We start from the raw sequence: 21,812 nt of genomic DNA on the forward strand, positions 1-21,812 counted from the left end.
TTTTTTTGGGGAGGGAGGTGTTTTGGGTTTTTTTTTTAAATTGTGCTTTGGTTGATGATCAAAATTTCTGGGTACGATTCACTTGAATACAGAGAGATATATCTTAAATCCAAGATGAGCAACACAAATCCTGCCATTATCAAGAGCTCTGGGAGCCTCACCCCACAGGAGCACTGTGAGCTGCCTGCCCAGCCCTTGGCCCATGCAGGCAGGAGGACAGGTCTGTACCTCAGCACTTTCCTGCCCTGTCCCCTTTCCCCTGCACTCCCTGTGCCACAGCCGGATGCTGAGCAGCTTTCCCCCCCTACAGCACAAAACCTGTGCAGGCTGCAGGGACACAGCCACACATAAACCCCTTGCACCTGAGTGTCAGGGGGTGCCACAGTGTCCCCCACACTGTCCCATGTCCCCAGGGGGAGCTGCCAGGGCAGGGCAGTGTCATACCAGGGAAGCTCTCAGCAGCTCCTTGGCAGGAGGAGGCTCTGGCCCTCTTTAGTCATAGGCTCCCACACCCTTGGGCTTCATTGTGCACGTGCCATTCCTATCATGCATTGGAGTGATTCTTCAGATCTTACATAAAGGGTAAATGTCAGCCCTGGTTTTGGTGTGTGCACACACATTTGTGAATTATGCTGTTTATTTAGTCAGGTTAGCTGAAAAACATTGAGGTATTCACTTTGTGGTGTTGTTGCCAGAAAAAAGGAAGAACAAGATAAAAATAAAACGGCATTACTCAGCCACCTGATGACTTCTGTAAATATATTTTGAAGCTTTGTATAACACAGGTTACTAGGTATTTAATAAATCCAGTGGATTAGCACTGTAAGAAAGAAAGAAAAAAAATCACACAACACTCCCCCACCCCCCTGAAAATAGCAGGCCAGCAAGGTATTCAATTTAATTTTCTATTATTTTTCCAGGTCACCCAAAACTTGATTTTTTTTTTGAGAAGTCTTAAGCCTGTATTTGGTCCTGCAGCACAGATGGCATCACTGCGCTGCACTGAACTGGTTTTTGCCCAGACCAAGCCCTTCTTTGTACAGGCAGGAGAAGCCCAAGCAGTGCTCTGGGTTCTTCCCATCCCAGCACGGTGGTTCAGGCAGTGCACTGCTGGGATGGCACAGGCAGGGCCAGAAGTGCCATGAGCACTGCTGAACAAAGGAGAGCAGGCTCTCCACTCAGGCTGAGCACGGCACCAAGAGGTGTTCATTTGTTTGACACGGGGGAGCTGTGATTACAGTCCCAGCCAGTGCTGAATACACAGGCTCCTGCTCTCTGCCCCTAAAGGGTGACCAGCTGTTTCCAAGATTTCAACTTTGATGGAGAAATAAGTGCTTTAAAGTGGACCCCGAACTCATCCTCTATCTGAAGCAGCCTTTATATCCTTATCTGGATAAAGTTTCAATTTTTAATGAGGGCAGGGCAGGAGGGTTTCCAGGCCTGTGAGTACGAGCTATGTGATGCAACATGCCAGACCTCTCAAAATACCTACAGAGGAGACATTTCATCACAATGTCAACATTAACTTTGTATTCCTTTGTGGTTTTCCTGGTTATTTCGATCTTAAAGATCCCTTTGAATTAGTTGAGAAAACAAAACTAAATCACAAACTTTCCCAGGAAATAAGTACTGAATAACAGGGAAGGTTTTGCTATTTAGAGGTTTCTCACTCCTTTAAAGACTATTTTAAATTATATCCATTAAAAGACATAGGAGATCTTCTCCCCTCTCCTCTGTGAAACTGTTTTGACTGCATTCTGGAAGTCAATAGACAGAGTAGAGCATTCCTTTGTTGGCACAGCCCTGAACAGTCAACTTCCCAGGCTTCTCCTCTGTGAGCCAGTATTTACAGGGTGCTCTTCTGAGAGAGGAATTTATATTTGCTTATGGCCTTGCCACAAACCTAACTGATACCAAAAAGCACCAGACTATTTAAGATTATCTGCTCTGGTTCTAGAGGACAAAATTTATACCCGGATAATCTCATTTTTTTCGGTAGTTTTGCATGAATTTGATATATAAGTCCAAAAGAAAGCAAATACAACGTGACCCCAATATAACTGGACTACTTAAAGGGAGGGGTAAAGTTGACTTAAATGTGTGTTGAAGAACAACAAAAGTAACAGTAAAATTTGCACCTAGTAATTGTTTTTAGAAACCTTTAAATGCTGATAGCAACATCTTCAAAATATGAAAACATTTGATAATAAACCAGAAAAATTTAGTAAATAGTGAAATAGAACAATCCACCAGAAAGCTTTCCTTAGGGCTCAAAGCTACAAGTGCAGTGCAGCTGTAAGTTAAATTTGCAAATGCATTCAATCATGCAAATTTGAGTGCTTCCTCTGGTACAACACACTGTACAGAATGAGGACTACAGATACAACTATGGATTACTTCACTACCCAACCAAAAGTATGATTCTCAAGAGAATTTTTCCCAATTAGAATTGCTGTGTTTTGGAAAGAGTGTGTTTATAGGAAGAAAGAATTCAGAACAAATGTGTGTTGCCCACAAACAAAATATTTTTAAATCTACAAATAACAAGGCATTTTAGAAAGTTTAAAACTTCCCAGCATGAATTGAACTCCACACAGCCGTCGGTCCTTTGAGGCAGTGCTAGGGCGCACCATCATAAATCTGATTATCAGCTCGGGACGCTGGCAAGCAACTTAATTCAGCGTTAAGCCATTTTTAGGCGCTGGCCCGTATGGAGAAACGGTTCAAGCAGAGGACCACAACCACCAGGACCGCCAAACCACCTTATCCCCAAAACACAGCGAGGGAATTAGGGCTGGCTGTTGAACCGAGCCTGCTGGAGAGGCAGGAACCGGTCTGGAAGCCGCCTTGTCCCGGGGGTGCCGCGGCCGTGCCCGCCCGGGGGCTGCGGGCAGGGGGAGCGGCCGGACGGGATAACCCCGGGGAGCAGGGAAAAGAAGGAGAAGGGGGGAAAAACAACAGACAAGAAAAGAGGAAAAAAAAAAGTAAAAAGAAGAAAAAAAAAAAAAAAAGAGAGAGAGAAAAAAGAAAGTAAAGAGAAAAAAAAAGATAAAAGTTTGCTGCGTTTCCGCGCGAGGAGCCGCGGCTGCCCCGCGCCTCCCGCGGCCCCCGGGGCAAAGGTGGCGCGGGCAGCCCCTGCCCGGCCCGCACTCACTCTGTACGTGTGCTCCGTCAGCTTGTTCACCTCCTCGGGGTCCCGGGACATGGTGCCGGCGGGGAGAGCTCTGTCCTGCGGAGCGCCCCGGCCCCAGCGCAGCGCAGCCTCGCGTTCCGGGCTCCAAGTGTCAGAAACTTGCGGAACCAGCCGGGCAGCGCCGCCGGGGCGGGCCCTGCGCCGCCGCTCCCGACGCGGCAGGACTGGCTCGGCGGGCGGGGAGGGCCGGGCCGGGCTCGCATCGCCGCACTCGGCTCGGCGGGCACGGCTCGGCTCGGCTCGGCTCGGCTCGGCCGGGCGGGGCGGGCGGAGCGCTCGGACCGCCCCTACCTGAGCCGCCGCCACCGCCCGCTCCGAGCGCCGCCTCCATCCCCATCCTCATCCTCATCCCCATCCCCATCCCCATCCTCATCCCCATCCTCCTCCTCCTCCGCGGAGCCCCTGCCCCACTGCCAAAGCCCGACCCGGGGCGTGTGGAAGGAAACCCTCAGGAGGCAGCTCTGCTCCAAGTGCCCCGCGAAGCCGGAGGTAAACTTTTCCTCCCAGCAATTAACTGAGAGTTCTGTAGGAATTTATTAGGATGAATTAGTGTAGCCCCGGTGATGGTAGTGTGGTGAGGGGTGATCCCCCTGCTTCCTTCCACAGCAACCCTCATGAGGGAGAGCAGAGGGAGGAGGCCCCCATTCCCGAGATTCCTATTCCTGAGACCCCCATTCCTGCGACCCCCTCAGGAATGGACAAAATGTTTTTCTCCCGAGTCCTGGTCTAGTGCACTGCCCGAGCTTCCTGCTCCACTCTGAAGTTTTCTATTTGTTTTAAATACACACCCAATAAAACACTGCTCTCAGTCATCTCTCCTCTGTGAACTGACTTACAAGTCCTTCATGGAGAGGGGTGGTGGGGAAGGCTGCGGGAAGCTGTAAATTTTTGTGGACCATAAATGGTTCAGATTGTGAGATTAAGGTATGCTAGTTGGAATATCTTTCTGATAAAATAATACCAGCACTATCTTGAAGGGCTTTGTGGGAATTTCATAACCTTCATAAGTAGGTTATGGTGCTGGGTATCGAGTGTGTGAGGTGTAATTGCCCTCCTCACACGCTGGCTGCCCTTCTCTTGGTCGCTGTCTTTACCTCTGTTTCCCTCACTTTATCACAGCAATAAAAAACTGGACTTGGATCAGAATCCTAGATATTGGACTCTGATGAGGGAGGAAGCTGTTATGGAGTTTTGAGAGCTGCAGAAATGGTTTTGAGCACGTGGAGATGCCTTTAGAATTACAATTTACTATCTGGGGTGGTAAGGTGTTCTCTTGAATGCAGCTAAAATGCTGGGCAGAAAGGGGGTTTCAGGAGACTTCACACTCCCAGCTGAGGTCTTTACAGACTTCTGGTATGTGTGGTGTTAATTGCTTTTCAGTTTAATTTGTAATGTTATCCTATGGCCATATGGATTGTTTTGGGCCCAAGTCTACAGCTGATGTTCCCTCTAAGCCCTGTTTGCTTGTACAAACAGTCCTGTCAAATGTGATGTGGCTGCTCGCCTGAGAATGGCAGGAAGAGTCACACTGTTTATGCCCAAGTCTTTTGTCTGCAGAGTTTGTTACAACTCTGGAAACAGACTGGGTGCTACCAACTTTTGTGTTACCATATGCCAGTGCCTGAAAAGGGTGGTGCTCCCTTATAGGCTGGACAAATTTCAGGGAGCAGGTACCCAAAGGAAGATGCAGAAAAGGACTTTTCCTTCCCTGATTCCTGCTAAAGGAGCTGGGAGTGTAGTGAATAGCAGGGAGTGTTTTATTCCTGTTAGGGGCATAGCATTTCTCTTTCCTCTGAGTGCTGTGCAGCTCTGGGAGCTCACCCAGGATTCAGGGTGTTTGTTTCCAGTTGGCTTGCTAAGTTCAGTCACAGTAAATTACAATGTGAGTGTAAATGGAGTATGCATGTCAGACAGAAACAATATGGATAATTTATTTAGGCAGAAGTTTTTAAGTTGTTACAATTAACACGTTGTGGGAATTCTCAGCATTTCAAAATATACATTTGTAAAGGTCTTTCTTTTTACCTTGTCAGCAAATGTGAATATTTTAAAGTTCTACTGAATTTCCTACTTCTGTGTATGACCTTTGGTCTTTGGTATGATCTTTGGTATTTGTTTCTGTAGTCTTTCTGTGCATACGTTTTTTTAGGGGTTTTAGGTAATATTTTTTTGTGTATTTTTAGAGCTGTTCATTATTAGGAAAAAAAAAGGAAAATAAAGATGGAAATAAATAATATGGTATTATACCAATTGTAAACCTATGGAGAAAAGAAAAAGAAACTTAGAAAAAACAGTCTTTAAGGAATACCTAAGTGGGAAATGAAGCTAACAGGGCAGAATCCTTAATTTGGGGTAATGATTACATCTATTATTTAATCTGTCTCCAGATAAAAATAACCATAAATAGTTCAGATACTTTACTCTGTGACTGCAAAACTTGAAACTTGACAGCCAAATCCAGTTCTTTGAGTATCCAGCCCTCTGCTATTTATCATAAATTTTTAAATTCACTAGGAAAAGATTCTGCTTGAGCTTGTAATTCAAATGCAAAGGCTTTGTTCTCTTAATAGGGGATTTTTATCTTACATTGTGTAAAGATTGGTGTTAGCTGGAGTCAACCCTGATGTGTGCAAACAAGAGGAATTTGGAATGGTTGAATGAGGTTTCATTTTTACAAGTTGCTTAAGGATGCTCTTACATTTAAACATGAGTGCAGTAGTCTGCTAGTAACACTTTGGTGTGATCAGGACAGAATGTTTAATAGCTTTCAAAGCTGAAACTTTAATGAATACCTCTTCATGCCCCATTGCCTACATACTCCTGTAGGCATTTGTAATAAACATACTGTTGTGAGATGTATTGTTTTATGTAGACTTTTCTGGTTTATCTATTCACCAATTTCACTGAAGTTTGGGTGTTTGACTTCTCAGGTTTTGCATTTTGGTGTTGTTTCTTAGGGACTCTGAAGAGCAGTTGCTGTCTTTGCTCTGGAGAAGGGTTCAGAGCAGGAGTCTAGTTCTGATCACCAATCACATCTGCTCTCTGAACTGACTGGAATTAAAATTAATCTGATTACCTTTTTTTGATGCTTACTTTTAACAGATATGGATTTGTTGGCCAGAAGAGATGAAGAAAGAAATATTTTTTCTTTGGTGGTGAGCCCATCCTGTGGTATAACTACATCTGTTTTTGTACTTTGTCTCAAGCAAAAACTGCACCTCAAGAATAGTTCAGGGGACTTGCTGGGTTAGTAGCTTTGCTGGTCCAGTCCCCATCAGAGAAGGGCTAAATTCAGCATTAGGTTGCTCAGGGCTTCATCCAGTTGAATTTTGAAGGAAAAGTTGAGGAACAGAACTGCAAGTTTTATTTGAAAGAGCCTGTAACTTGACAAATCAATATGACAATCCTCTACAGTGTTGTAGGAGACAGTGTTGAATATTTTGTGCTGGTCTGTGTCACCCTTCCAACTGAGCTGCCTGTGCTCAGCAGGATCCTCTGGCTGTGAGGAGAGCTCTGACTGTCATGTTGCCCATTGAGAAAACAAAACTCCTTCCTCATTACCTGCCATTCTGCCTCTCTTTACACTTCCCTGCTGTTAAACTGAAATGTTTGAAGGACTGTAATGATACAATATTTATAATTATAATTTATATATATTATTGTAACTGTATAATTTCAACGGTTAGCCATGATACTGGCTGTTTGTAGGGGATGGCTTGGATTTCAGCTGTCCTGGTGTCCCCTTGCAGTGGTTAAGGTGCTCCTGAGCAGGCGCAGGCAGGCAGGGGCTGAAGCACCTGAAGCTGCCTTTCTGCAGCCGTGGCTGGGAAGTGCCTCTGGGCCCCAGTCCAGCAGCTCATTCCTCGGTGGCCAAAGGCAGAATCACACAGATTTAGCAAAACTGCTGTCCAGGGACTCACTCAAAAGAAGTGCTTGTATTTATTCCCTCCAGAAGGCAGCTCTCCCTTGTAGGGTTTAAGCTTTGGAACATGAATAGCCACAATAAAAATCTCCCCTGTGTTGCCAGCCCTATATAACAGATTGTAATGAGAAAAGGGTGTTGTTGATGCATCTTTTGAAAACGTACATGCTCAGAAATATTCCCTTGAGTAAACACACGTGTTTCTGTAAAAGCAGGTGTATTTTGATGTACAATCATTTTCTACATGTGTCCTGTTTGCATGTCAAATATGTCAGAGACATATTCAAAGATTCTTTGGGAAGGATTTAAGCTTGCTCTGAAGACCTATTAATATCAGCTCATCATTAGATCTTTAACATGTGTTTTAAGTAGCTTAGAAGCACTGTAACTAATAACACAAATCGTGGCTCAGCAGTAATCACATGTGCATGATCCAGCCAGCTGTGGCCTATTTCATTCCCTGTGGTCATTAGCAGATGTTTAACTTGATTAAGGAAAAAAATTGTACACAGCATGTTATTTGATAATTTCAAAACTACATTTAGAGTCAGAATATCATTTTCTGAACAGGAAATTAGAGGGACTCTACAAGATCTCTTTTCTGATTGATGGGTATTTTTTGCCCTCTGTTGACTCTTATAAGGAATTTTTCAAGTATTTTAATCCCCTTGAAACTGACAATGCAAAAGCACACCGAAACTTACACAAAGTGTCTTTGAAAGAATTATACAAAACTTTGAAGTGGTCACTGACCCTTTCAGTCTGATTCAGCTTTGGATCATTTAAAGGATTGACTCCATTTTTAAATTGATGCAAGCAAGCACAAAATCATTTTGTTCCCTGCTGTTCATTGTCCTGGGCTGCTTTCAAAGCAAATGAGCTGTAACTCAGACTCACAGGTCAATAAGATACTGAGCTCTCTGGTCAAGGAGGACACTTAATCAAATGCTTAATTTAAACATGTAATTAATTGACTGTACTTTGGGGGGTTGAGTCAAGGAAGTGCAAGATGCTTTTTATTAACTCTTCTTTCTCCAGGCTAAAAACTAGATTATGTTTTTGTCTTGAAGATGAAGGCTTTGGATGCTTCTGTTTTGTGTCTCAATAGTCTCATGTTGCAAATTATCTTGGCAGTATTAAAAGATGAACTATAATCTGATTTCATCACTGTGGTTTATTTTGTTTTTGAGACTAAAAAGAACATATGGTATGGAAGAAAGTGTTTTTTAAAAGGTTTCTTTCATGAGGTTGTCTAGGACTTGGACAAAATTTAGCATTCAAGGGAATCTAATAGGCAGTCCTGCTAGCTGTGATGATAATTTTCTGCTGCTAGCTGAAATATTTAATTCAAAGCTGTTACACTCACACATTTTGTGACTGCTCATTTCCTGCTGAGAGTAGCTGTGCCTTAATTCACGTGCTGTGCCCACTAGATGGCAAGCGAGCTATGCACGATGGAGGGAAAGAAACTCTCATTATCTGTGGGCATAAGGCTTTCTCCAAGAGGTTTATAATGAAACAAGATAGATATTAGTGGTAAGTGAATGAAACAGCCTTTCTATTGCTTAGACACAGCCTTGGAATTTTTTCTCAAGAGTGCAAGTGCAGTTAGTATGTTCATGCTATTGAAATCTAAATATGCCCTGGGATTTGTAACTTTATTTTGGAAGGCAGCCCTAGTAGTGAGCCAACATCCTGATGAAACTCCTGTTATAAACTTCTAATCCATTTAGGTGCCAGGGGTTTATGAGGTGAGTCATGCTGAAAACACATTATTTTAAATACCTACGTGTTTGTTATTCTCCCTTTTGTAATTTGTCAGCTGGGGATTAACTAACAACACGTGTGCACTGTCCCAGATGGATAAACTGGTTTTGCCTGGGGCTGAGGGTAGAGTTGAGCAGCTAAACAGAGATCTGCTCATTGCTGGTCTTTGCAATGTCAAGAGATTCTGTTTAGAACCAGAGCAGGAATTATCAGTGTTTGTTATGGGGTAGAACATAAAGACACCTCAATTGTGATGCTGTTGCTGGGCTGGGAACAAAATGTGCACCAGGTGTAAACAGCGCTGCTGTGAGGATTCTCAGAGAATCTTGGTGCTGTTCTTACCTCTTCCTTTTCACAGTGAGGAAAGACCAAGTACAAAATATTGGTAATTTGTAGTTAAAATTGGCAAAACTCCTAGAACTGCATTTCTATATTGCAAAGAAATTTGTAGCTTATTAACACCTCTCTTTCATGTAGCCTTAGTGTCATGGAGAATTACTAGAAAGGTGGTCAGGGTAGATTGTATTACTAATAAACTCTTACAAAATACAACCACCTTCTTCCTGTATTGCCATTTAATTGTGAACATTTTTTAGAAGTGCTACTATACCAAAAAAGCAATCCACATCTATTTGTTGGTAATAAAAATATGATTCCAAACACATGCATGGATATTCTTGGATTGAGCCATACTCAAGCTTCTCTGTATGGACATGCTAGGAGCCTGCCTTCTCCTCTTCTGTTCAGTTGCTGTTCCAGGAATGGAGCACTGCTGTGCCTGCCCACTCCTTGTCCCCAGACACCCACGGGCCGGTGACAGCACTGACAATGCTTTCCAGAAAATGCAGGGGCACTGCTGGTTGATCTGAGCACACGGATCTTGGAGCACAGCCTGTGGTGGGTATTTCTAATCCTGCCTGTGCAGTGTGTCCCGAGGGTGCCTCCACAGCGGACCCAAAGCAGCTGCTGACAGTCACTGTCCCCACCCCTGGCTCGGAAGGAGGTGGCTGGGGGCTGTGGCTGTCCTGCAAAGACGGGAAGAGGATGATCAGATTAGATTGGCAAAGGCAGTCTTGGAGGTTTGGATGAAAAGGATGATTGATTAATGACAGGTTGTCTGAAAGGTGGTGGCTCTAGGGTAAAAATACCTCACTTGCAGTCCCATTGAGATGGGGAAAATAACATGTTTCGGGAAATTAGAGTGATTACAGTGGTTCTCAGCTTCTGATTAACTGGCTTCACTGAAGTCAGCTCAGTTCCTATGAATTTCCTGAAGGTTTGGTCTGCCATTCCTCATTTCTGCTCAGCTCTCTCATTTGAAAATCAAATATATGGGCTGTATCCCAAGGAGTGGTCCCTAGCCTCGGGGCAAGGAGATGTGGGAGGGCTCAAATCCCCCTGGTTCTGGGCGGGTTTGCTGCGGGATTTCCTGGCTGCATCCCCGCCTTGGTTTGGGTCACTGCTGGGCGCCGCCCCTGGGCTGCAATCCCTTAACCAGCACTTTATTTCATGTTTTTCGGTTCAAAGTGTCTGAGCTAAGCCGAGGGCTGTGCTGCAGCTTGCCTGAGCAGCATTTGCAGGGGATGGGGGTGCAGGAGCTGTGCGTGCCCTGGGGCTGGGCCGGGTTCCAGAGGCTGCTGGGCTGGGGGCGATGGACACCTCTGGCGTGTCCCCTCCGAGGTGGGTCCGTCCTTGCCATGGACTTTCCCCAGGGTGCGGCTCCGCTTTCTGCTGAAAGGTGCGGCGGCAGCAGAGGGGTCCTGCATGTGGAGTGGCCGGGGTTATGGAGGGGATGGAGAGCCAGGAGTGACCTCAGGAGCTTGTTTGTCATCCTTACCTGAGTGTGAGGAGAAGGAGGCGCTTCTGACAACAGAGCCCTGGGCACTGACTTCCCACAGGGTTCTAGGGCAAAACCCTTCCATGGTATTGAGCCAGTGAATTCTAGAGTTACAGGTCATTTACTGGGTAAGATTGCTTGGGTTGTGATTGCAGACATTGCAGCTGCTCAGTTGTTTGTCTTCTGAGGAAAAAGCATTTTATTGTTTCTTTTGTCCTTTTCACAAAAGGGCTGTAGTATCAGCTGTTCCTGGGGATATTTTGAAACTAACTGTTCTGGAACCAGAGAATCCAGTTTCTGGATACAGGAGATGAATCAAGCTGCCTCTATGCTGCATATTACCGCTGGTCCACCCTAGAATTCACTGAATTAGATATCAAGAATTTAATTAATTTCAGGGTTTCTAGATGTGTTCTAAATATGTTAAATTTTGAAGCTCTTGTTCATATAGAAAACCTGTATGTTACTGCTGCTCCAAATTAGGAGAAAAGGGATGTAGTGGACCTTCTTTTGACCGTGACATTCATGTCTTTGTCTTAAATTTAGGACAAAATTTTGGTTGAACTAGAATTGATGGGAGCTTTTGATTTAATTTAGAAAAGCCCAGCTTTCTTTTTTATGCTCTTGATTTTTTGTTAAACTTCAAGTAATGTGAATTTTTAGAGAGAACACAGTTACTCAGAAAACTCTTACACTGATAGGATTTGTGAAGCAATTTGATAATACTTCCTCTTTTTTTGACTCCTAAAATACTGGGAGCTTGTTGTTGTACATGCCACAATTTTATTACCTGCTCTCCATCAGTCAGTTGATTGTGCTGTGTAGATGTTTTTTGTTATTATCATGGAATACATGTACTTGCAGCTAAACATTACATAAAGTTTCATATCTCTACCCACATTTGTTACTCATGTAACCCTACTTAGCAGCTAAAAGTAAATCAAAATATCAGGAAGAAAAAAACCCTCTCAATTTCCCTCTTTACAATAGGGAGGAGGGTCTAAGCTGCCAAATTCAGATATTAGTTTAGCTCTGAAATTTTCAGAAGATAGGGGATTTGGTACTGGTTTTATATTTTTAAATGTGAAAAGTCATTAGAATTACCTGGTTCTGCTTTTGGGTGTTCTGTATTTAATATTTACAGATCAAGGCACAAGGTACCATACATAGTCATGAATTAAAGAAAAAGACAATTATGATTGTCTCCTTTTTTGGAATATCCAGAAAAGATGTAATATTGTACTGTGAGTTTATTCTAGATCAGTATCCTAAGTCCCCTTCCTCCCCCAGCTGACAGAACAGATGGTTCATCTCTCTTCTACAATTTCTGCATCCTTCAAAATCCTACTGTGAGGAGCTGGGGATAGGTCTTTCTTTAAGAAGTCCGGTCCCTCCAATGCATTTGAATTCTTAATTCCCTGGCTAACTCTTCAAATAACACTTCAAGTATCACCCTGTTATGCTGATTTTTCTGGAAATTACTAAGGGCTGAGGTGGAGTGTAGAATTAATACTGCTGATGTCAATACAAGTAGTACTTCAGCAGGAAGGGAGAAATGTAAAGTGTGAATGTCTGCAACCTTTTTTCCAAACTTTTTTTATATAAGGCTGTGGTCTTTGAGCAGTCTGTGAGAGCTGTGGGCAGTGTAAACAGTTTAGGTCTGTTTATACCCATGAGTGGCACTTCAGGCAAAAAAGGATTTGCAAATTATACAGGTGAGATAAGAGCTGTGACAGTGTCATGATAACAGCATTACCAGCACTGCTGAGGGGAAGGCTGGAATCTTGGGTCTGTTATGAGTGACTCTGTATTCATAGTGGAATAATGCCTATAAAAAGAATGAAAACATTCTTGACAGTCAAGGAACAAAATCTGCACTCGTGGGAAACAGGAAGGTGAAAGATAGGCAGAGCTGCAGCAAATGGACAAGGAGATCTTGAACACCTCCACGAGCAGCAAAAATTAAATCAGTTACTGCAATAACTGCAGGCAAGGGGAGTGGGCACGTTGTGCAGAAAGACAGTAAATTTCTTGGGATTTTCTTTCACTGTTGGGAACTTTCCATGACTTCCAGAGAACTATGGCAATTACGTAGCACAGGATGTCAGGAATGACATCAAAATGACCAAGTCAAGTGGGCTGTGTGACTGAGAATTTAAACCCATGCATTACTTACATTGATGGATAACTCTTTAGAGGGATGAGCATTTTGTTAGGGTGATTCACCAGCTAGCAGCTGGATGCTTTTCCCAAAATATTCAAAAATATTCATCTTGCTAAGTGCAGCCAACAGTTTGTGCTGTTTGGGTAATATTAATGAATTAATGTAAAAGTGTGTTACATTTTGTTAGTTCTTAGTTTCTAGACAATGTGGGCCAAAGCCACATCCTTTTTTCAGCAGCACAAAGTAGTTGAAAAGGCAGAGAGTAGCTAGGTAGGAATCCCACTTACGCAAGAGGAGTCTCTTGGTAACAACCACCACAACAGCTCGATTTCAACTTTTCTCCAGTGCCAAATCAGTTGAAATTTCTGAGCAAAACAAGAGCTGGAAATTGGTTTTTGCTTCTGAATTACTCCCAGCTGTCAACAGTCCACCAAGAAGGTGGGTAGCAGCATATGAATTAGGGCAGTGCTGCAGCTTGGATTCTGTTTGATGTTGGTGCTGCTCTGACTCAGTGTGATCTGGATTTCAGCGCAGCTGAGGTGGAGTTTGAGGCCTGAAGATGGAACTCCCTGGCTGCCACCCACCTGTAGCAGCAGCTACAGCTGGAATCAGGTACAAATCAAATTCAGACCTTCTTCATCGCCAATTTTGTGTCAGTCTCTTATTCTATTTCGTTAATTTCCAATTTGTTCTGCCCCACCTATGGGTACTACTTGCCAATACAATAAAAAGAAAATACTGTATAAAGCAAAGCACATACACACAAAGTAACAGAAGTCCTGTTTCCCATTTTCAGATCTCTAACAAAATGTTCCCTTTCTCCTTGCCTTTCTTGCTCATTTTATGACTCTTTCCCATCTCAATTTCTTTCTGCAGTCATTGATTACTGATGTAATATTTCCCATATCAAATTCAGAGATATAAAATAGGCTACAGTGCCAAAAGTATTTTAGACAGAGGCTGGTTTAGTTGAGTTAGTGAGGTTATGTGTTGGAGAATAGTGACACATTCATTTATTTATCTGCAGGGAATTGTTACTGAAGTTTTTTGTTTATGCCCTCTCAGTCTCTCCTGATTCATTCTCACCTGTTTTGTGAGACTGCTGTGACCGTGTAGAAATGTAATGTGACCTAAGCAGCTCAAATTCATTAGAACATGAGGATCATGAAGCAAGAGGTCTAGCAGAGACATTTTAAATGAGGATGTAATATAGGTAGCTTTTTACTTTTAAGAAAGTGTGAAAGTATGAGTTACATTTTCATTAAGTTAAGGCAATGAGGTCTTCAGCATGATTGGTGTACCTGCTGTACAGACAGCTCTGTGAAATAAGCCAGAAGCAGCATTCTTCCCACTGCTCCCTCCTGCTTTTATTGATTTAAGTGAGGCTCTGGGGTATCTGATCCGATCCTGATGCCTGAAGATTTATTCCTATAACTCCCCATGCATCAGCATGATATTACACCACTTGTTCTCTGGGGAAAATAATTAAGTGAATTACTAACGCATAAAATGCTCAAGTTAAAATGCTTAAATATTCCATTTGATGCAGTTATATATAGCTTAATGTAATAAGTGCAGTATCCTCTTAGAGTGCCATGGCTTTAATCTCCATTAAATGGAATATTAATTACCAGTTGATTCCAATTTTGTCAAGGTTGCTTTGTTGTTGTATTCTTCAACAAGACTAGAAGGTGAAAAAGGACTAACCTGTATATAAATTAAAAGTAATCAACAGAGGTCAGAGCAATAGTGTCATTACTTGGGGGTTGCAGTTATAAATACTTTGCTATCACAGAGTTTTTAAAATGAGACAGAAACTTAATTTGTTGACTTGTAAGAGCAGTTGCTCGTGGGGATGGCAGGGTAGTTCATCCTGTGTGCAGGTATTGCAAAGAAAGGGAGAGTAACCAAACACAACCAGTGGTGGAGCAGGTGGTGGAGTTCAGCCTTTCACTGAAGGAACTGGTGTGAAAATGCAATTCCAGAGCAGCTCCATGGAGCACTCAGCAATGAGTGGATGCACATCAAGTTCCCAGCAACCTGCTCAAAAAGCCATCAAAGAGCTTCCAACTGTGTGTAAGCTGCTGAGAACTGCAACAGTTCATTCTTTTTCTGATTACCTTTTTTTTTGCTTTGTCTGTTAGAAAGCCTAATCCATTTACATTGAACATGGAAGATTGTTTAATCTTTTGGGGAAAAAAAAAGAAAATATTTTTTAGTCCTAAAGGTGCTTAGATTTCACTTATAGTAAAACAAAATGTATGGATTTCTCTATATTATTTAAAAGAAAACAAAAATCTGTAATATTTTGCAGCATTTTATCTTATTTACATCAAATGTTTTCTTCTGCAGATACAGTTTTGTTTGCCTGGGAAATAGAGCTATTCGTCCCAGATTTTAAGCATGTTTTATTTTTTTCTAAGTGTTTGCCTTTTTGTCTTGATTCACTATGGAAACAAGCATTTTAGCCCAACAAATTCATAGTGAAAATACAGCTGAAATTCACCTTTTTTTTTTTGCAAACCATATAAATGTGTGTTTGTGTATTCTGGTTGTATTGAAACCAATTGCCTCTGAACACAAAATCCACTTCAAGGGCCAGATCCTAATAAGGATTCATCCATCTTCATGATTCCTTCCTATCCCTTTCCCTTGATACAGCTGTTATCTAAACATCAGTGTATTGTGCTGGAAATTGAACACTGGCAGTGGAGGAGAGGCACGTGAAGAGGAGGAGGAGGAGGAAGAATTGTTCCAGCACAGTGGTGTGTGTGTGTGTTTGGGTGGTGCAGGTGCCCACTTCATTCACTGCATCCTTTCAGCACCAAGAATTCAGCTCAGTGCTGGCTAATTCCAGGAACTGAAACTGTATCTAAATGCAAATCTCATCCTTTGGAGCCACTTTCCTTTGGGTCCTGGTAAGAAAATTCAGTGTGTGCTGGCTCTGTTTTCTGTGTATTGTTAGCTGGGAGCCCACCCACCCATAGCCCATCAATGCCTGGGCACTTAACGCCAACATCTCAGATTTTTATGCTTTGGCTCAGAGTGCAAAATGAAAAATAGATTAACTCTGCTATTGTTGATTCACACTTCCACTTTACCTGCTCTCCATGTAACCGAGATTTTGATCAGGATCTCTGTTACAGCAGTTTTACAGCCCCACTCAGTTTAGCAGTTCTGCACCAAGTACAAGGAACTATGAAGTTTGGTTCATCTTTCAAGTAGCTTTTGCATCATTCTGCCTGTACCCCTCCCTGATATTTTTCTCACTTTGATGCTAATGAGGGGCCAGAGAATCCAAAAGCTAATTAACATTTCTGGTCATAGATGTGCAAACGTAAGAAGAAAATTGATCTGCCAGTGTTGATCTAAAGTGTAGAAAGTAGAGATGCATTGCCCAGGTATCTTTCATCTGAATAAAAAGGAGGATTTTTTTCAGGAGCTGCTGCTGCTGCTTTTTCCTGCACTATTTCTCATCAGCATATTAAACCTCTTCTTCACAGGCTTTGCTCAGCTGTTGCTGAACAGCATTCTAGGTTGTGTAAATTCATGGGAGTGTGGTTTGGGGAAAAGTTGGCAAAATGAAGCTGTAAATTGTTGGGAAGTGTTTAAATTGAGAACAGTGTTGCAAGTTTCCCATGGAGATTTAAGTCTGATTAACTTAACAGAACTGAAATTTATTTTTCAATTTATATTCAAATAATGTTCATTGTTATTTTCTCTAATATGGAGTTTTAAGATCTCCAAGGGGAACATTTCTCCACAGATAGCTGTCTTCTTTACAATAAACCCCAGTGTTGCCATTGACCTTGAGTATTTTCAAGAGAGAAGAGGAGGCAAGTAAGTGCATCTTCAGCCCTTGTTTACCAGTCATCTCTGAATGTGCCAAATGTCACAGCTGCCACTGACTTTGAGAAACCCCTTTGGATGGTATGAAGCCCAGATATAACATTTATTTTGATGGTATTAGAAAATGACAGTTAATGCATTTCAGTTATTCAGGAATATAATGTAATAGTATAAAAATTATTCTAGGGTGAGTAAATTTAGCTGTAGTGTAGGTTCTCCTGTCTAGAATCCTGATCTTAAAACTTTCCAGGGCCTCAGCTTTGGGGTACTTCAAGTAGCAGTTCTTGTGGTCAGAAATGTGTTCCTACCAATGGAAATTATTTCATAGAATCATAGAATATCCTGAGTTGGAAGGGGCCCACCAGGATTATCAAATCCAACATGTTTGGAAGGATGTATGGAGCTTATTAGAAGAAAACCAGCAGGATTTAGGAGATGGCACTTTGGAAGGATTAGGAACTCATTTAAAGTTGTTGAGGGAAATTGGAGCAGCTAAGGCAAGGGGAAAGTCAGGGCAGTCATGCTTGCTCATGAATTGGTAGGGAACTTATGGAACAAGTCCTGTGACTGGGAAGGACTAGAAAGAAGTCAAATATTGGAGTTATTTGAGGCTTTGTACACTGACTGATACATTATTGTATTATCTGCCTAGGGTAATGGTGAAAAGCAGGGTGTCAATACATAGTAATGCCATAAATTTATATAAATTAGGCAATTTTAGAAAAGACTACTAAGAGCTCTCGGAGAATGTAATAGAACTTGGTAATAAGATGTCAGATTAAATTCAATTTAGATAAGTGCATGGGAATTAAAGTATGAATCACTTCTGTGTGTGCCGTTCTAAATCAGTCCTTAAGAAAATTGCTTGATATTATATTGGAATATTTGAAAAACACTACTTTGATTATAGTAAAATGTGTGATAAAGGCATAGGTATTTTAAAATTGTATGGGCTCTTTTATTCCACTTCTTTATTCCTGATCATTGGTTATAATGGTTCTATAAAGTGTTCCAGGTACATGAGGTTTTGCCAGATTCCAGTGGCTTGGTAAAAGCACAGAACTCCCATTAACAGTGGTGGCTCTGGTATCTGGCCTGTAGATTTAAAACTAGAAGTTTAGATAGTAATGCAAATTTCTTTTTTTTTCTCCCCAAAAAGAAGGTTCTTGTATTTTTTAAGTTCTGCTGAAGAGTGGGTTTTGGAGTTGCATTGAATCTAATTGAGCTTGGGAGGTTATTTCCATGAAGGTGTGCAAGATCCAAAGTGTCAAATTCCATGAGCAGGGTGTACCCTTACAGCTGAACAGTAATCTTGTGAGCATCATTTTTCACTTTCCATAATGAAACGATGGCTGAATTAATCTCTCTGAGTGTTTAAATATAACAGCTCTAAACAGAAACCTAGTCTTGGAAATCTGATGAAAATCAGCCTTTTCCAGCCTTGTTTAATTCTGCTGTTTTCCTGAAAGCACTGGAAACTCTGGTTGGGATGGTGAGAGCAGGATTATCACCTTCAAGACTGAGACCTGTGTGTTTGAATAATGAAAATTCTGATGAAAACTGCTCATTGTGGCTGCAATCTGCAGTAAGACCACTTATGAGTAAATAATTGCAGATTTGACCACAAGTCTTTTCTGAATTCTCTACTAATCTATAGAAGAGCTGATTGCATGTTGAATTTTTGTTTTCTCCATTGTTTTATCAATCCCTGCCCACTGTGTAGAAGTCTTGAAGAGAACTTGTGCTCTCTGTAACTTTGCAGCAGTCCTCATGTTGTCCTTGTAGTTCTTGTTCAGTGTGAAATATTCCCTTTCAGAATTAGTTTATAATTGAGCTCCAGTAAGATCACTCACCTTGTCACCTGTTAATGTGAGAAGTTCTGTATTTTAGAGAGAGGACATTGATCACTTTATTTCTGTCTTAATAATAACAACTACTGTCAAATTATCATGGATAAAGGATGTCTCTTTTTTTTTTCATTACTGGCAAGAGAAGTATGCTTAGTCACTGCAGTTAATTTTGGTTATGGTTCCAGAGCCTTATAGTGAGTAATTTCAGTCTCTATTTTTGGTTGTCTCTGGAGATTTAAAAAAAATTTGGAACAGTTTTTAAAGCAAGGTTTTGATGTCATCTTAAATGACATTTGTTGCCTTTTTCACATAATTTTGATGAAATCCTTTACTTTTGTACTTTGTTTCACCAGTACAGCTAAATCTGTCATTCACTCCCAAATAATCCAAGCCCAACTTGCTTTGCAGCTCAGAGGATTAATATAGACTGCTCAGTGTTACATGCTTTAATACTATCTGGGGAAAAAACCCGTTTCCTCACTATCTGTTTCCAGAAGCATTAAAATGTTTTACAATTTCAGTCCTTATACTTTGTCTTCCATAGCTCTGTTGTAAAACTGTGGAAGCAATAAATCCTTTCTATCTTTAATTGAATCCTTTGATATCACTCTTCAGGGCAGCCTGGGCTTTGCAGTTATTTGCACATATTCAGTAGGAAAGTCTGTTCTTGTAGCTTTCATTCCTTGTCCTTCAACATTGTTGAATCTCATGGCCATGGCTGTTTTTCATCTTGTGTGGTTTCTGTTTGTGCCCTTTCTCTTTGCTGCTCAGAGCTCATGTTGGATCCTTTTTTCCCTTGGACTCCTTGAAAATCATACTGGGGCTGTTCCAACCAGCTCAGTTCCTCTCCTTGCCCACTCTAGCATTTAGCCCTAGCTCTGTGCAAATTAAACCAGCTTTAGTCCTGGTGGCCAGAGCCCTGCCCTGGCTCCTGCCCTGGCTGTGTGTCGCAGACATCTTTCATGAAAAATCCTTTCTTAGGATTTTTCCTTGTGAGAAGCTGCAGTTTCAGCAACCAAAAGTAAACAATGGTTATCTGCTGCTGTGGAATGCAACAGGTAGACCTGGGATTGGTCTCCTGTGGGTGTTTGGATTTACTGACCACTCATGGCAGAGCTGGCTCTTGCTCTGTCTGAGACACAGATCTTTGTTATTCATTCTTTTCTATTCTTAGCTTAGCTAGCTTCTGAAGAAACCTTTTCCTTTCTATTTCTTTTTAGTATAGTCTTAATGTAACCTATATCATAAAATAATAAATCAAGCCTTCTGATCATAGAGTCAACATTCTCATCTCTTCTTCATCCTGAAGACCCTTGTGACCACGGTCACAGCTGTGCAGTCCCACGTGGGGCTGGGCAGGGAGGAAGGAGCAGAGCCTGGTGCAGAGCTGCTGCCGGGGGCTGCGCCTTCCTCTCTGCAATGTCTGCTTCCACTCTTGGCCCTCCACACTCACAGCCTGGCTGTGGGTCAAGGAATCGGGGTTTTCTTCCAGGTTCAGAGAGATTCAGAGCTGTTCTATAGGGAAATATTGCCAGTTCAGCATCTAGAAAAAAAAAAAAAAGTGCGTTTTTCTGAGTTTCTTAGGAAAACCTTGTATTTTAGAGATAAGAATAGTTCAACTTTTGCACCCAAAAAGAGTTTGCAAATGATAACAGTTGTCGGAAACATTAGGCTTGAGAAGTTTCTCTTTTGCGTTGTTTCTTTTTTTAAAAATGAAGCTAGGGCTGCTATGCAAAATATGGCATGTGCACGATATCCTGCTTTGGAGACTTTGTAACACTACTGTGTGGGCAGGAAAGGGATTTCTTTCCCTTTGCAGTCTCTTGTAGTTTGATTTTTTAGGTAGCAGAGAAATGTAGTTCAATTCCTAACCAAAACTCTCTGTTGTACCAACATTGTTCATATGGTTATTGAATTTTTTATATTGTATAAAACCATGAGCAATATCTTTGCTATTCACATGCTGCTTATTCTTTGCAAATTTTTTCCTTGTAAAAAACAAAAAGCCAACACAAAAAGCTCCTCTAGAACACTGTAAGAAATAAAGCATAGTAAAGTAAAGTAGCCAGTAACTGGGATGGATATGACTGCACTGAGAAAAGGATGCCATGCTCCTTTAGGAATTATCTTGTTTATATTGCTTTTAAGTCACTGAACATGTCCATGGTGAAATATAGACTTATATTTACAGAACTCTGAACAGTGTCTAACTGAGTTTCAGACTTATGTAGTTAATAAAAGAACCTATTCTCTTCAGACAGCCTTGAATTCTTATTAAATGTATAAGTTTCATTTTAGACAGCAGGTTTCTACATACTGGAAGCCCCAGGCTAAAGCAAAAAGCAAAGGGAACTTTGTTTGTATATGTTTGTAAGTACAGTGCAGAAGGGAAAATTCCTGTTTCTGCTGCTCCAACCAGTTTATTTGTAAGTTGGGCCTTTTAAAGAAGGGCAGGTAAAAATACAACTTATAGAGAAAGTAGTTTTATTTCTGTTGCTCTCAAGGAGCTAATGTACTTTTAATTAGAAAAAGGCATTGAAGGCAGGTGGGAAAGGGGAAAAACTGTTGTTCCTTAATGAAAAATTTTCTCTGTCCTGCAGAAAGAGCAATAGATATCCTACTGAGAATTTTTACTAGAATTAATGGAACTAGTGGTAGAAATGATGCTGTAAGGAATGAGAAAGCAAGGCCTGAATTAATAAAGCCTTACAGTGCAGTACTATGCAGTAAGTGCAGAAAATTCGTGTTTTTCACAGTCTGAAAACAAAAGCAAAGAGAAATCATCCTACTTGAATTTGGCATACTTCTTCTGTTACAATCAAATTGTTAATTCTTGACACTATCTTACACCCCAATTAGAAAAATGCTTTTTTTAAGGCTTAGAGAAGGTAAAGTCATTGACATATTTGGGATAAAAGGCCACGTAGACAACATTGTCTAATTTGAAAAGCAGACCCGAATCAAATGAAATAACACATTAAAAGCTGCATTTTAAGTATGGTGATCTTCACAGCCATGCCACTGTACCTGTAACACCTACAAAAATCAGACATTTTTTCTGTAACTTGGTTTCAGTATTTCACTGAAAAGATATTCTCCTAACTGAATGGCTGCTGTGAGCTTTGCCATCCAATGTAATTGCTTCCATTTCCAGGCAAAATGGCTCTCCTGAATTCTGCTTTGGGTTTTTTTCTTTTGCCTAGTAGAAGGCAAAAAATGCTCCCTCATGG

General features: G+C 41.5%; 1 protein-coding gene across 1 annotated transcript in view; it reads right to left on the reverse strand.

Annotated features, from left to right (window-relative positions):
- BAIAP2L1 (BAR/IMD domain containing adaptor protein 2 like 1) overlaps positions 1 to 3,262 on the reverse strand; it is a 32,530-nt gene extending 29,268 nt beyond the window's left edge. The window contains exon 1 of the mRNA XM_066560973.1: positions 3,155 to 3,262. Within this exon, the coding sequence (XP_066417070.1) occupies positions 3,155 to 3,205 (51 nt within the window). The 5' untranslated portion in view covers positions 3,206 to 3,262. The remainder of the gene's footprint in view (positions 1 to 3,154) is intronic.
- Positions 3,263 to 21,812: the final 18,550 nt, after the last annotated feature.

Source organism: Molothrus aeneus, chromosome 16 (assembly GCF_037042795.1).
Source record: "Molothrus aeneus isolate 106 chromosome 16, BPBGC_Maene_1.0, whole genome shotgun sequence".
NCBI lineage: Eukaryota > Metazoa > Chordata > Aves > Passeriformes > Icteridae > Molothrus > Molothrus aeneus.